Genomic DNA, 16,392 nt, shown 5'->3' with positions numbered 1-16,392 from the left:
GGCAGTTTTTTATTGTCCCATTTATAAAGCATATCAGGTGATATGCAGTATTTGAATATAATAATATCTTTGGGGAGGTGTCATAGATCTAATAATATTTTGAGTTTATGGCATTTTATTTCACATCTTTTGGTCACATCTGCTCTGAACATGTCTCAGGTCAGGTTCACTTGTTTGTTAGCTACATTTACAAAGTAGTCTGAATATTGATCATTATTTCAGTGTTTAGGTTTACACAAAGAAAGAAGATTTTGTGAAAGGAAAAAAGCTTTACATGGAACATCTCTTCAAATTTTCATTCCACATATGGATATCACTGCTAATTCTGATTCCACATAAGGGTACTAGAGCCATGAGTTAGCATCTCTGCTAATTATAATTTCACATATGGGTACCACAGTCATGAGAGAATATCACTGCTAATTCTGATTCCATATAGGGGTAGCACATACCAGAGATAGCATCTCTGCAAAGTCTGATTCCACATAGAGGTACCACAATCATGAGAGAACAACACTGCCAAATTCTGATTCCATATAGTGGTACCACAAATCATGATTGATATTTCATGACTCTGATAATTGTTTTGTACTCTTACATTTTGGATCCAGTGTGTGTATGTTTTGGATTTTTAATGTAGCTTTAACAGTTTGATTCTTATCGCTATGATGTCTGCAGTATTTTCAGTTTATAGTAATGTCTAACACTGGGGCATCATGTCCCACCCAGTCATGTTATCCTGACACCAGGCAAACCAGTCGTAACACTAACCCCATAATGCTGAACACCAAACAAGGCAAATGCTAGAACCATTTTTTAAGTCTTTGGTATGACTCAGCTGGGGTTTGAACCCACAACCTCCCACACCCAAGTTATATGCTCTAATCACTTAAAGAGTACCAAAAACACTTTCAAGAGTGAAACTTGTTTTCCACAATTTCAGTACATGTATTTTTATACAAGGTTTCCCATATGACTTTCATTTGAAAGAGAAAGGGTGGATGGGTGGTTGTTCCTGTTTTCTTTGTCTTCAGACTTATCTATAATTGATCTGCCGTTAGTCTGATGTCGCCTCTAAAACAGAGCAACTTTGCCTTAAAACTTGCAATTTTTGTTCATTATGTTCATTTAACACCATTTTACATGTGGAGACCGATTTTCTGAGCACATTACTAAAGCAAAACCTAGTATTTAATTAGCTATGGTCTACAGCAACATGAACTGTTGACAGTACAATGTTAGGTATGACTAGTAGAAAGGTACCTTTATTAATAGATAACAAGGCATACCAAAACCTATGAAAGCATATTTAGGTACATTCCTGAAATAAAATTTTGGTATGTTATATTGGGCATTATTTAAGCCTCTGTTTTTGTTCTCAAGAGCAATGATATCTTACCATTCTTTCTTGCATTTTTGTAATGCAAAATTAGTATGAGGTTGTTAGTGGGCTTTTAATTGTTTTTTCACATGCTCAGAGATAAGATACATTTATCAAAACATCAAAACAGTTTACCAAAAATATAGCCAAATGTTAATTAGGAAATTATTGACAGAAGAAAGTCAGTGGATAAAATAATATCTGTTTGAATTTAAATATTCATGGAATTCATTTATTTTTGAGGGAATACATTTTCACAATTTTGCAAACAAACATTTTCATTCAGCACTAAAATATGTAGATATGTATTGGTATATTTGGGATTTTTAATTTGTGGTTTACAGCAGCCACAAGGTCTATACAAATTAACACCTCACAAATAATAATGAATTCACTACAATCCTTTGTAGGAAAGTCACCACAGTCCACTTGTTTAGAACTTACTGGGTTGCTAAAATTTTATTTTGTCTGCATATATGACTATCTCTTCTGTGTAAAGTTATCATTTATCTGGCAAATTTTTTTTGCATACTGCTAGGAATTCAATATATCATTTAATTTTGTAATAAATTAAAAATGTATTCCTTATGCATAAGAATATAACAGAATTTGTTGCAGTGGTTTTCATGTTTTTCTGTTTTAATTTAGTTTTATTTTGAAATTTTAATGTGCTCTCTCTTCCAGCCATGAATACCAGATCTTTCAGAAAATTACAAAACTAGAATATGAATTTCCAGATGGTTTTAAGCCAGTAGCAAGAGATTTAGTAGAAAAATTATTGGTAAGTCGGTGTGCTAATCTAATCTTCAGTTGTACAGTAAGTCAGTGTGCTAATCTAATCTTCAGTTGTACAGTAAGTCAGTGTGCTAATATTTAGTTGTACAGTAAGTTGGTGTGCTAATCTAATCTTCATTTGTACAGTCATCAAAAAAGTAGAATTACTATTATTATTCTTGTAAAGTGCAGATATCCTCAGAGATTGCAGCTATTCCAATTTTAGGAAAATTGTACATATTTGTAAGCACAGATTGTACCATTGCAATTAGTAATAAGTCCAATTCAGGTTTGCAGCCAGCTGAAATTTTATGTTGATAAACAGCAACTTTGACTGGTGGCATTATTTAGGTTACTGAGATGCTAGTAGGATCCCATTTTAATTATCACATAAAGCATCTGTTACTACTTGTATCACATAAGTGACTGAATAATTACCAATCAGAACTTATGTTAACTGAGCAATCTGATTCGCCTGAGAATGTTGAGATACATATTGCAGCGGAATGAACATGTGCTTCAGAAATTTAAAACGAAAGATGCAAGGTATCAGTGGTAAGTCCAGACCATATCTTTGTGGTTTCCTCAGCTGATTCCATTTCAACTAAAAAGCACAGTAGATCAGTAAGTTCTCATGATTAAATAAAATGCTAGATACATAATTGAAGTATTCCAGTTTTTGTGTTCAGATATCCGTTTTTTTTAAGATGGTATTACAATTTCATTTTGGTAGGGATTATCATCTCTGTTGAATAAATTTAGCTATATCCACCGCTAATGTTATGCTATATACATTTTAAGATCTTTCTTTACTGTAAACACTATCTTCTACTTAATGAATGGCTATGGGACATAGCAGAAGAGACCAAAATGTGCTTTCTGTTTCACAACCCAGTTTGCATATTGATTGAAACAGTCATTGTTTCCTAGTCTTGTAAATTCAATTTTTAAAAACTCTTCAATCAGTTAAATTGCATTTAATAGGGGTGTTGAAAAGTTTATTTGCTGATTTATTTCAGATTTTAAAATATGCATTACACAAGATCACTGGCCCTCTATGGTTGCATTTGTTTTAGACCCAAAGCAGCATGGGGACAGATATTTCACTTGCCCTTAATTAAAATATTATCGCAGGTCACATACGTTCTCCAACATTGTGAGTACTTGTCTGTAAACTGTCTCAAATACCCCGTGACTTGTATCAAATAAATAAATTTCCATTGTTTTATTTCTGAAACATTGCTAATTTTTTATGCCTTCCAGATGGTATGAGATGTTAATAAAGCATACCCTTCTCCATTCATGAAATCGGATTTGTTGCAATAATATTAATGGCAGCAACCTGGCATGGTATGAACTCCAGATCAATGAACAAAACAAATTTGTGGCCATTTATTAAATTTTCATTAAGAACTGTCATCAGCACATTATGTTTCAGATATGTTCAAAGAGCCAGGTTTTGTTGTATAGATGCACCAAACACCAGTTGGCTTGCCCTATCACTAGGAGTTGTAAAGTCTTGTTGTCAGGTTTGTCAAAGACTGTATATGTGGCATTAACTACTGTTATGACCAGTACATTTTTTTTTTATGAAAATGGCAAATGTGGCCCACAGCAGCATTATCATTTAAATTTATTGTCAGTAATGTGATCTTACTTTGATTATAAGCCAACTATGAATTTCAGAAAGGTGAAATAAAATATTTTGGTGGAGATTTCTTTAAATTGATCTGTGTCAGCAAGGATTCTCACATCACCTGTGAAGCAAGGACGAGTCAAAGATTTTTCTGTTGATAACAATGGTGGCATTAACACTAAGTTTCAGGTTAAAGTCATTGAGTCATACAGTTGGAGTGCATCATGACATGGTTCTGTTAAACACATGGGTTGATTAGTGGGTTCAGCATATTCAAGTTTATCTCTTCAGCTTTTATCATTTTCATGCCCCAGCCATGAATATGGCAAGGGTATATAACATTAGGTGGCCATTTTTTAAAGTTTGTTATTGCTGCTTTTGTTGCAAGGATTGTCATATCAACACAGGGTGTCACCACAACATTTCTTTCTCACTGTATGTAGTTGGTCCTGATTGAAAATAATGAAAATTTGACAGTCCAAATTTACTGCCACAGCAAAAATATCTCATTACAGCAACTCGTGTTGAAGGGCCAGTCATATTGACATAATGTTTTGAATTAAAAGCAACACTTCTTTCTTGTAAAATGCAGTTATTTCTATATAACATTCATTGTGATCCAGTCTCCAAGGCCAACCACCCCAGCCCATGTTGGCATCTTCGGTTTTTTTGCCAGCTTTTCATTTAGCTACTCTAAATTGGTATTTTCTATCAGACAACCATCATGTATGTGTGGGCAATGGCTGCTGTTGTAGTGTGTGGCATCATACCATCTTTTCTGATAATGATCTTAAAATAAATACAAATAATACCCACATACTGATGTTAAGGTTGTATGTCTTAAATTGGGTTTTTAGCTGTACTGGCTTGTAAACATGTTAACACATGTATGAATGGGTTTTCTCATCAAAATCAGTTTGTAAATATATCTGAAGACTACCTTAAATAATGCTTATTCAGAAACTTTGAGGATTTCCCCCCCACACAAATCTTAATTATACATTTATCCAAACTTAGCGATGAGTATATTTTGACATTGTCTGAGGAAAGTTAAGTGATTACAGAGAAGTCAGGTTGAAGATCAAAGGCAATGACTAAATATTTTGTAAAGCACTTTTGATATCTTGTGAACATGTTTAAGTATCCAAGAAGATTTTTTAAAACCAAATTTAGTATGTTGAAGCATCTCAAGAATATTGGAGACAGTTTGAAATGCTCAACAGTTCTTTTGGGACTTATATTTGTCGCTATTCCTCTTTATTAATTCATTGTGAATGTTCTTTTATGTGTCCATATAGTCATGCTTACATTCTGCCAGAGTTATTCTATTTGCACCACTCATTCAAACATGGGGAGGAGGGCATGACTATCTTATGGACGTATCTTGTTAATTCTATCTATTTGCAAGTCAAGATCTACTATGTTTTCTTAAAATCATAACAGTCATCATAGATCCTAATCTGGTGATGAATTATGGTATGGCAGATCTGGCACTGAAGCATAAAGCTGCTGAGATTTGAGATTCTATTTCAACCAAACATAAATGAAGTTACTTTTGGAAGGTCATTTCTGATTGGCTGATGCATAGTAGGAAAGAGGTAACATGACAGTTATGTAACTGTGTTTCCTGGTAATATCTCTCTTTTTTTTTGTTCTATAGGTTTTAGATCCCACCAAGCGGTTAGGATGTGAAGAAATGGGTGGTTATGGAACATTAAAGGCACACAAATATTTTGAGGGAATAAAATGGGAGACTTTAGGTGAAAAAAAACCTCCAGATATCATACCCTACCTCCCAGCTACATCCAGTAACCCTGAAAACTGTTGGAGCAGGCTGAGGGTATGTTCTTGTGTTATTGAAAGATTGCTAACAGTGGCTTGTCTTTAAAAGAAAACAAATGACTAACGTATAATTAAATTTGTCTCATAGAAATCAGCCTCAAGAGTAATCTGCTAAAGAAGGTTACTTCTTAATAAAGGTGAGAATATTTATTAATTACATCAATTTTTTTAAATAGTAACTTAGACCTGCTATTTACTGTTACTTACAAGCTTGTTTGACAATTGCTTCACTACTATATTGCAGTAAACATCTAGATTATAGCAATGAACATTAATAATGATGATAGAAAGAAGAGTCCAGTAATATATATTGAATGATCTGCACAGGACTGAGCAGGATATTTTCCTCATCAGTATAAGATATTGACTCTTCCCTTTTAATAGTAAATCTGTTAAATGATCATTTAATGATTGAAATAAGATAATTTCCTTTGCAATCATTTTAATTCATTGTATAAGGTTGTGTAATATTTTACTGGTTTCACCCATGCATTCCATCATTTTCTTGGTAATTATGATGGGCAGGATTAAATGCAGGGTCAAAGAAACATATCTGGGCTGAAGTTAATCGATCCACCTTTATTAGCAGTGTGGCATGTCAACCATACCATACTGGTTCTATTTGTTGACTGGTGTAAATAGAGATGGACAATAATTATGGCTACACAGTTGACATGGGTTAGTGAGAGATCAAAGAAATGCTCCAATAAGGATGCAGTTTGCATCCTGAATAGGGTACAGATATTTGTCCTGCCTGCATAATGTTAATCATCACAGCAAGATAATGTATTCAGAAGAATGTGTTATTTTTGTTGTTGTTTCTTCACTCCCTTAATAGTTCCTATTCTGCAGACATTCCATTGCATAAGTGAGATTCTTTTATCCTTTAATTTTATAGGCAAGAGTAGTGTCTTGATTTAAATGTTTTATTACGGATTTTTCTGTCCTTGCAGCCTGGCCTTGATGATGCTAGGATTGGTGAAATCATAACACAAACAATGTAAGTATTGATACCTCTGTTATGTAACAGTAACATTAGCAAGCAATGAATTTGACTTTTCTTCCTGCTAGGTGATGCGGTATTGTCGTTTTTTTCATAGCCACACAAAGAAGACATTAACTGATACCAAATTATTTTGTTCATCATCAAAAGTTAGCAGTGATTATTACATAATTTATATGTACCTTTTTACACAGCCCATCTTGGCATAACATAGGAATCATTTTGGCATGTTATGTGTGTTTCATTTGTCCATCTGTCTATTCGCAACCTAAGATCAGCATTAAAGTTTTCAGATTAAGCTCAGTGCTAAAGATTTTGTCCTTTCTGCCTAAATAAAATGGAGGCTCAACAAAAGGAACTTGTTTTCTACTTAAACTGAGGCCATTCTGATCACAACACAAAGACTTTCTCATTCACATCCTTTACCTCAAAGAATAAATATCAACAACACCAACACTAAAATCACAGTCAGTACAAAACCTAGGTGTTACTCTGGACAGTACTCTCACATTGCACCAACATTTCATGAATATTTGCAAGGCTGCATGACTTGAGCTGTGATGCATCAGCTCCATTTGCAAATATCTTTAAGTTGATGCCACTAAAACACTTGTGTGTTCATTAGTACTTTCAAGACTGGACTATTGTAACTCAGTTCTGTCTGGTTCATCTCAATATCTGCTCCAGAAACTTCAAAAAGTTTTAAACACAGCTGCTCAGATCATCCTAAGAGTACCACGATCAGAGCACACCTCCCCACAGCTCTGTACCCTATACTGGCTATCCATTCGATCCAGAATCAAACACAAAATTTGTTCTCTGTGCTATATTTTACTGACAGACTCCAGTCCAACATACCTATCCGATCTCACCCATGTGTACACACCAGCAAGATAATTACGCTTCTGACAATCGTATACTCATTATTCCCACTATAAAAACGAAGTCATAAGGACAACAGTCTTTTGCATACCAGGGCCCAGCAACGTGGAATGAATTGCCCACTGAACTTGGACACAAAGACACAGTTATCCCATTCAAGAGTGCTCTTAAAACTCACCTATCTCGATTTTTTGTTTTCTATATTCATTATGTTTGTTTTTTGTAATCATATCATTATATATGTTATAGGTGTTGTCTAATGTTGTAAAACACTTAGAGCTTCTAAAGATTAGGTGCTATACAAAGTCCTCATTATTATTATTAATGTAATTATTTCCTTTTCAAAGGCTGGAAAAAATTTCTGACAGCAGAGTGTATTTTCTAATTTTTTAATGTTTCTCTTAAGAAAATCTTATGCCACAAGAAAAATTTCCACACATATTCACCTTAATTCATTCTAATTCTGTAATAGCACAAGCTGTCAGACTTAAAGCTATATTCTTACTGTAAATCATTATTTTTCAAGATGCACATTTTTTTAAAAAAATATTTAAAACTCTGCTTACCTTGAATTTAAAGACCCATGGAACTATGAAGCCCCTGTGGAAAGAACCCAGTCACCAACTTGTGAATTTTATTTCCAAAGAAAATGTAATTTGTGGCAAAACCACAACAAATAATATCCTTGAAAATAAATAAATTCACACTATTTTATAATGGCCATAAATAAATAACCTGAGTAGTTTTTGAGGCCATTAACAGCAATTTTTCAATTTTTTTAATACATTTTGTAAATATTTTTTTTTTTTACTTCACAGCATTTTTGACAAAAATCTGAGCACAATTAGGCAAACACCACTTGAGTTAAATAAGTTAAATTTGCTTGGACTTTTTTGTATTGATATATAGATCCATTTGTTATACTTTTAACCATTATGGGAAATTTCCAGTTTTGTACACCTTTTTTGACCTTTTCAGACTGCTTGGAGAAAAGTCTTGTTAGCATGATAGAGCTAAAACTACGTGTGGTTGACAAATAAACATTTATATGCATATTTTAATGCATATACAGTCCTACCCACTTATATCGACATCATTTATGTCAACAAGCCGCCTATTTCAATAAAAAAAAGCAAAAGTCCCGGTCCCTTGGTATAATATTGCTACCAAAATTATCATGGTTATGTTGACATCAAGATAAAAAATAAATGTACATGTCAACAAAAGCCCTTGGTCCCAGCTTGAACAAATCCTTTGTTTTCTAATCATTTATGTCGACAATTAGTTGATCTTGCCACCAGGCTTTAATTTTCCCGCCTAATCATTTATGTTGGCAAGCGGCCAGTTGTGACCTGTACTTTATTCAACAATTAGTTGATCTTGTCGCTAGGCTTAAAGGTCGCAGTCGAATAAAAAAAGACAGGCATTTGTTTGGTCCTATAAAGTTGGCATCTCGAGGCAACTTAAATAAAAGCAATGAAATCTGATTGATTCTTGCATTTTCCAAAGTGATCGGTGATTAAAACAAGTTTATTGTGCTGTGAAAGTTTCCTTTTTAACTTTATTTAGCGTGTGTCAGTGTATAAAATATTATGCCTTCATTAATCTTATCAGCCACATATCTTGTTTGCTTTTATGTACTTTTCACAATGACTTCTGTAACTAAATACATGTACTGTTTAAACCAACTTGTTGACAGGTTTTCATTTCCCTGTGAATAGCCCCATCCCCTTGGTAGCCTCAATAGGACGGGAACAGACTGACCAAAATCTAGGCCAATTTAAGTGCATGTACTTGAAGCATGTAAATAACAACTATGCAACCATGTGCTAATGCTGACATTGAATAATGTTGTGAATGTTTTTCTTATCAGGATGTGACCGATGAAATATTTTATTGTGGATTTTATTACACAAAGGTAACCAAAGTGTAATTTGTCAATATACAAGTGTATTTCACACTGGTTTTGTCTTCATGTACTCAAAATTTCCATTTTTTGTTTTCTCAAAGTGTAAATGCTACTCACTGACGACAGGCCACCCCTTACTGATGAATTTAACTTGTATCTTTTTTTTCAGACCCCCCCAAACACTTATCTCAACATCCGCCTATGTCGACAATATTTCCTCAGGCCCGAGGATGTCGACATAAATAGGTAGGACTGTATGGGATAACCTGACCAGATCAGATTTTTATGCCAACAGTCATTTATCTAATTTTTCTACATTTTTTAAATATTTTGAACTTATTTTTTTTATTCAGAAGTTGTGGCATGCATATATTACAAACACTAATCTAATAGGATATTTTTTTCTCACTGGTCCAAGTCGTGATATTTGTTGGAATTTCTGATAACTGCTCACTTACAAAGAAATAATTGAGGAAATTGATAATGGTTGGAAGTCCTATTAAATATTGTCAAAAACATAGATGCAGTGTCATTATCATTGTGAAATTCCAAGATTAATATTTTCTTTTTCTTTACCTTCAAAAGTCAGATTTACAAGTGTAAGTGATGATAGTGTTTGATACTTATTCCTTTGCTAGTTTCTACATCATAGTGTATTGAGAAGGTTCATATAGTTTTACCCATTAATCTTCATACATCTCTTCATCCCATTTGTAACAAATGTGTGCACTCTGGTCAATAATTTTTAATGGACTTGAAGGACTTGAATTATATTTGGTGGAAAGCTTAGTGTCCAAATAGAAAAGGTCATGTACAGTTTTACTTATTTTTATGTACGTTATGGCACCTATTCAACTTCGAAGGTTTGGATCACCATATTTAGTTTTTGGTTACTTGTTATACCACATTTAGGTGTACTGAATACATTTTTCAGAAACCAATAAATTCTTTAGAAGCCAAAAAATTTACCAGTTACATCAGTGATGATACATACAGTATCAGATCAAAAGTGAGTTGCCACTAAAGTAAGAAAAGCCCACATATTTACTAAAATATTTTTAAAATGGCCACTGAATAGATAAGAATTGTTCGGTAAGTTTGATTTTAGCTGTGTCCACTAATGAACATATCAACTGCAGTTTGAAATTGTAAATTTATAGTGAGCGCTATTTTGGTAACATAAGCATTTCACATGGTGCTTCACAGTAAGGTGTTGACAGACAATCAAAGTTGATGATAATTAATTTAAGAAACCATTTAGAAATATATTTCAAATTATTACTGGAATATCAAAATATGCAATTTGGAATTATCGGAAAAGATTCCAGAGAAAAGAGTCCACAGATAACAATAAGCAAGTGGGGAGACCTAAAAGTCATGAGGAAAAATGTATCTTGTTCAGTGCCATATTTTTCATTATCGGATGTAATGTGGTACTGTTAAAGATCAAAATCAAGCCATTGTATTTTAATTGCTCTATTAAATTTATGACAAAATGCATTGAAAGAAAAGAACTTGACAATTAGGTTATTTTCTACTTAAAACTTACTCTACACATTGACAGAATCACAGATGATGAAAGGAAGAGGCGATTAGAAGAACAAGCACAAAAGAATGAATACCACAAGTTTGTGGAAGGCAACTTGATACTAAAGCAGGGATTAATTGACAAAAGAAAGGTAAGACAACAGGACTAATTGTATATGTATACATTCAATACTGTTTCTTCATCTTACAGTTGGGTGTATGGAGGATGGTATGATGTATGTAGTGATGTTTTACTCAACCTCAGCTCAAAATTGGCTATGTGGTGCCCTCAAAAGGTCAAGTTCAAGAACTGTAAAAATGAATTGCATGAAATATCAGGACAATAAAGCTTTCCAGACAAATATATAATGAAGAACAACAAGATAAAATATAAAACAAAAGACATAAAGCTGTTTCAAATTCTATAAAGTGTATCCAGAATAACAGAGAAAAGTAACAGATTTAAAATCCTTACATGAATAAAACTTCTTGCAAAAACCAGATTCCTTTAAAAATTCCAAGATTGTCTCTGGTATCACATTCTTGTACAGTTTCTTTAATCAGTTTGTGTCAGAATACTTTTGTTTGACTTGAAATCAAGAAACTTGATGAGAATCTGTTCCACTATCAGTGAACAGTGGAAGGGCACACATTCCTGGGATTGTAGGAAAAAGCCCATCCAGAATTTTCATTATTATATCTATGAGAGCAGAGATAACTACATCCTATTCATTAGTGTAGCACATTGTATAAAAGCAAAGTATTTTGTATTGATACTTATACTCTTTGAATATGTGTTAATATTTAAGCTTAGACTGAAATGAAAATGGTTGAGAATTGTTGAAGTTGTGGCATTTAAAATTTGTAAATGATAAATAGTGGCAATCCAGAATGCCAAACAAGATGCCAGTACACCTGTAAACCACATGAATCTCACACCTTTGCTAGTGTTAGTATTAATGGGTAGTCTGTAAGTATCTGCACATGTTAGGTTTGAATGTCATATGGTGATATGTTAATTAACTTGAGTACATAGGTATTATCAATATATGATTTAAGTACTTTACTAATAGCCTTTTCACTTGAAGTTTCTCTGTTGCTTTGTATCATATCCCACATTACCTATACATCTGGTGTGTCACACAGTGGAATATTCATTCATTCAATTTTGATAAGTGGTTATAATTTGTTCCAGTAAACATTAATCACCAGTCACACATGAATGAAGCTTATTTTTTGTTTGACACTCCAGAAGTGTTGGCATCCAAGCTCAATACAAGTAGATAACAATCAACTGAAAATCTTCTTGCAAAAATGACTCGTAAATAGTCAAGTATGTAAATCAAGTCTTTTACATTGATATGTGTTATCAGTGACTGAATGTGCCACTGGAGTAAAACAAATTAGCGCAAAATCTGCTACAGGTAAGATTTCAAACCATGCAAGATAGCCACCTTGTGTTAATTTGTTGAAGGGGAGTGGGTGTTGTCAATAGTTTTCCAGTTTCAGTGACAAAAACAAATGCATATGGTCATAGCAGCTGTTTTGCATGTGCAGGGTGAGTGATTTGGTTGTTAGTCATCTTTTCTTCTTGACCCAGACCAATTCTAGATAAAAAAGATTTCCTTGCATGAAGAAATTGCATTATTTCTTCTGCATTTAAGATTACATTGTAGTGCCTTCCAGATTTAAACAAAGACATAAAATTGATAACAAGGCATATTTTTAAACCAATTCAGAACTATGGACATGGTGACTATGATGAGCCCGGCATCCATTTATATGAAGCAGCTTGAAATGGACAAAATGGTTAAATTAGAAGGAGCAGGATAATCAGTTTGGAACTATTTTATTATCTTATCAAGAATGAGAGGGGCATATGAACAGAAAAGTCTAGGTCTGTTTGCATATTAAAAAAACAGCCGGTATATGGACTGATCTGAAACAGCACCACTCTACCATTAAAAATCTTTCTAAATATTACAAGACCTCAAGTTGATATGTTTATTGATTATATAAGATATTTTAGTTTCAATATCATGATACATATTGATACACAGCACAGGGGTTATTTAACCCTAAGAATTCACAGTAGGTGACATAATGTTAGAAAGTATTCCATTGTTAGGATTAGAAAGCAAATCTCTCAGCCTTTACTCAAATGTTGATATTGAATATACATGGTAACATATATAGATTCACAGTAATGAATGTTTGTTCACAATATAATTAATTAAAACTGAAATTTCAGTCACTAAACTTTCTCACGTACTTGACAGTTACAGTGTTGCCATAGTTGAAACTCATGATCTCATTTTAGACTTTACAAAATGGACTGATTAATTAAGAATATTAATTGCTGTTTCCTTGTGCATTCTGGGTTATGATAATTTCCTTTCTCATGTGCTCTTTATTAGGGTTTATTTGCCAGAAGACGGATGCTGCTGCTAACAGAGGGACCACACCTGTATTACGTTGACCCCTCACACAAAGTCTTAAAGGGACAAATTCCCTGGTAAGACAGCACACCCTTAATGTATTCTAGTAAATTGTGATTGTGAATAAATAATGCTTTGCATGAATGAGACATTCCAGAGGGGTTGTATTTTCCCAATTGCACAAAATTATCCAACAGTTGAAAGAATTGCCTAAAATTTTGTACTGAGTAGAAAGGCTTTTTATCAAGCCCACATTAGTTGGAAGCAAAAGGGTAGCAGTCATTTTTTCATCAGTGGTGGCAGTGACAGTATCATCAGTATTTTTTGGAGGGGTTGAAATTTTTTATTAATATACATTTCTGAAACCCATTCATAAATTCTCATCATAGACTTGACTCATTATGAAGCTAAGACAATTCATTCTACAGCATGCTTTCTTCTCAACCTATAATCTTGGTGTCAAGGTTGCATTTTCTTTACAGTAATGTTTCAGTCATGGTCTCAGCATACAGTTCCTGGCACTCTTGCTCTATTTTCTGCACTTTTTTTGTAAAGATTAATGTCCTGGCAAGTGAAGATGTAAGACTGTGATGTATATCCTTGTCTAGAGTATAACTTTTGAACCACTGAAGATATTTTGATATTTTATATTTCATGTATACATTGTGTGTCACATACTATAGCCATGCTCCCAGCTTAGCACCGTTCAATATATTATGTATATTTAATTTGTGTTGTTTCCATTAATTGTTTTTATTATTTTGTGCTATGTATAATTGTAATTTGTAATTGACCTTGTCCAAAATCAAGTTCATTGTGTACGTGACTTAGGCCATTCATTTTGGTAATAATAATAAAACATAATACGTACTTAACATTTTCTCTGTGAGTGTGGATTTAGATCATTATTAATGTAAACATGTTTATCTTAATCTGAGTCTGAGACATTGGAATTCCCCAGTGGAATAACCTGGTCTGCCTGATGTTTACCATGTTCTTGGTTATAATTTTTTTAACAGATTCTGTCTTGTTAACAACTTAGAATTTTCTAGAAATGGGCTTTGGACCCACATCCTGGTTCTATTTTTGTGTTTGAGCTTTTTATATAATGCTGCTTACTTGAGAAATTACTCATTCTTGCTTTGGCATCTTGTAGCAGAATCAATCATATTGTTCTGTTCAGTATTTCAGTTTGAAATTATTTATTCAAATTATTATTCACTGGAAATACAAAGTGCTCATCAATAATCTTGGACTGAAACATTAATATGAAATTATGGTGAATTTAGACAAAAACATTTTTGGATTATATTATTGTGATACCTCAAAAGACTCTTAGTTCATCGCCACAAACTAGGCTACTGAAACCTTAGTATATTCGAGACTACAGGCGCATCAAAACATTCAGTATTGGAACTTAAAAACTTTATGACTGTTTGGGATTTAATTCATAATCCTGTAAGATTTTTTTAATTTTCATTTTGTATTCTGGGAAATAAATTATTTGTTACATTTTACAAAACTTGTTGGTTATTGCTATTTTTTAGTTCAAGACCATAGAGTTGTAACAGTATCCTGATGCAATTTAATGTTTTCCAGTTCTGTGTGTGTGTGTGTGTGTGTGTGTGTGTGATTTGGATTTTTAATGTAGCTTTGACAATTTTTCAGTCATATCACTACGATTGCTGGAGTTTTGCAGTTTATAGTGATGTCTAGCACTGGGGCATCATGTTGCAAACATGTAGCATGATGTCCCACCCAGTCACATTATCCTGACACCAGGCCAACCAGTCCTAATACTAACCTCTTAATGCTGAGTGCTAAGCGAGGCAGCTGTTAGTACCATTTTTATAAGTCTTTGATATGACTTGGCTGGGGATTGAACCCACGACCTCCTGCATCCGAGGCAGATGCTCTAACCACTAGGCCACCAGAGCAATGATATTCTTCACAAATGATCTACGTACATTCATTTTAATGGTACTGGGCAGCATGCTGCTGTTATTTATACTATACCTTATTCATTTATACAGAGAAGTTGACATTGAAAACCATTTAAAACCTAACATTTCATTTGAACTTAGAAATCTAAAAAAAAGCCTTTAAAAAAACTGAAGGAAATGTAAGCAAATAATAAAAATCTACACACTTTGAAAAATGGTGCACAGCTCTTCCCAGACCAAGAAAAATTGCTTTTTTAACAGTTTTTTTGTTGGGTTAGCCTAGCAATCTAGAAAATGCATGAACTGTACAAATTAAAGACATCTGGTCAATTTAATTATTTCTTAATATTTAGGAACAACTCAAACCTTTTTCAGATTTGTAATAAATGTTATGTTCACCATGGGGATAATCTTGTAACTGTGTCTTAAACCACAAAAATATTTTCAAATGTTGGGAAAAAACCCTAAAAATAACCTAAATTTTAACATTCAGTGTCACTTCTAACCCTGTTTATAATTATCGCTGTCATCTCAAAATTACTGTATATACTCACTTATAAGTCTGATCTAAATGCAGACTTCATGGACTCAGAATTGCTGTCACAGATTGCACCAATAGATCTGGATCTATGCAGTTTGTTCAGCTTCTTAGTAGAACAAACTGATTTGCAGTTGGATCCAACCTATACACATGTATATATGGTACCATTCATGTATATTGCTTTCCTGGCAGTTCTTCAGCATTTTTACTAACACCATGTTATAAGAAAGGGACAGGGAGGGTTTTCAGAGTCTCTAAGGGCACAGTTTTTTAGTTGAGATCTATTGGTGGCTTGTGATGGCATATAAGCTTTCAATAGGGTCAGTAATACTCCTGGTTCCAAAATGTAATTTAGCTACATTTTAATTTATGGTCTTTACTTGGTCTGTTGAACCGCTCCGGTGGCCTAGTGGTTAGAGCATCTGCCTCAAATGCAGAAGGTCATGGGTTAGATCCCCGGCCCAGTCATACCAAAGACTTATAAAAATGGTACTAACAGCAGCATTAAGAGGTTAG

At 33.5% G+C, this 16,392-nt stretch overlaps 1 protein-coding gene across 2 annotated transcripts in view; it reads left to right on the top strand.

The window, feature by feature from the left end:
* Positions 1–16,392, top strand: part of LOC149803240 (3-phosphoinositide-dependent protein kinase 1-like) — a 52,064-nt gene that overhangs the window by 21,530 nt on the left and 14,142 nt on the right. For both annotated transcript variants that reach the window (XM_089952886.1, XM_089952885.1), the window contains 5 exons: positions 2,066–2,162; positions 5,452–5,631; positions 6,587–6,633; positions 10,992–11,106; positions 13,372–13,469. In XM_089952886.1, coding sequence (XP_089809012.1) covers positions 2,066–2,162; positions 5,452–5,631; positions 6,587–6,633; positions 10,992–11,106; positions 13,372–13,469 — 537 coding nt within the window. The remainder of the gene's footprint in view (positions 1–2,065; positions 2,163–5,451; positions 5,632–6,586; positions 6,634–10,991; positions 11,107–13,371; positions 13,470–16,392) is intronic.

This window comes from Sinohyriopsis cumingii, chromosome 3 (genome assembly GCF_028554795.1).
Source record: "Sinohyriopsis cumingii isolate HCF-2022 chromosome 3, ASM2855479v2, whole genome shotgun sequence".
Taxonomy (NCBI): Eukaryota; Metazoa; Mollusca; class Bivalvia; order Unionida; family Unionidae; genus Sinohyriopsis; species Sinohyriopsis cumingii.
This window is presented reverse-complemented; position numbering and strand designations above follow the sequence as displayed.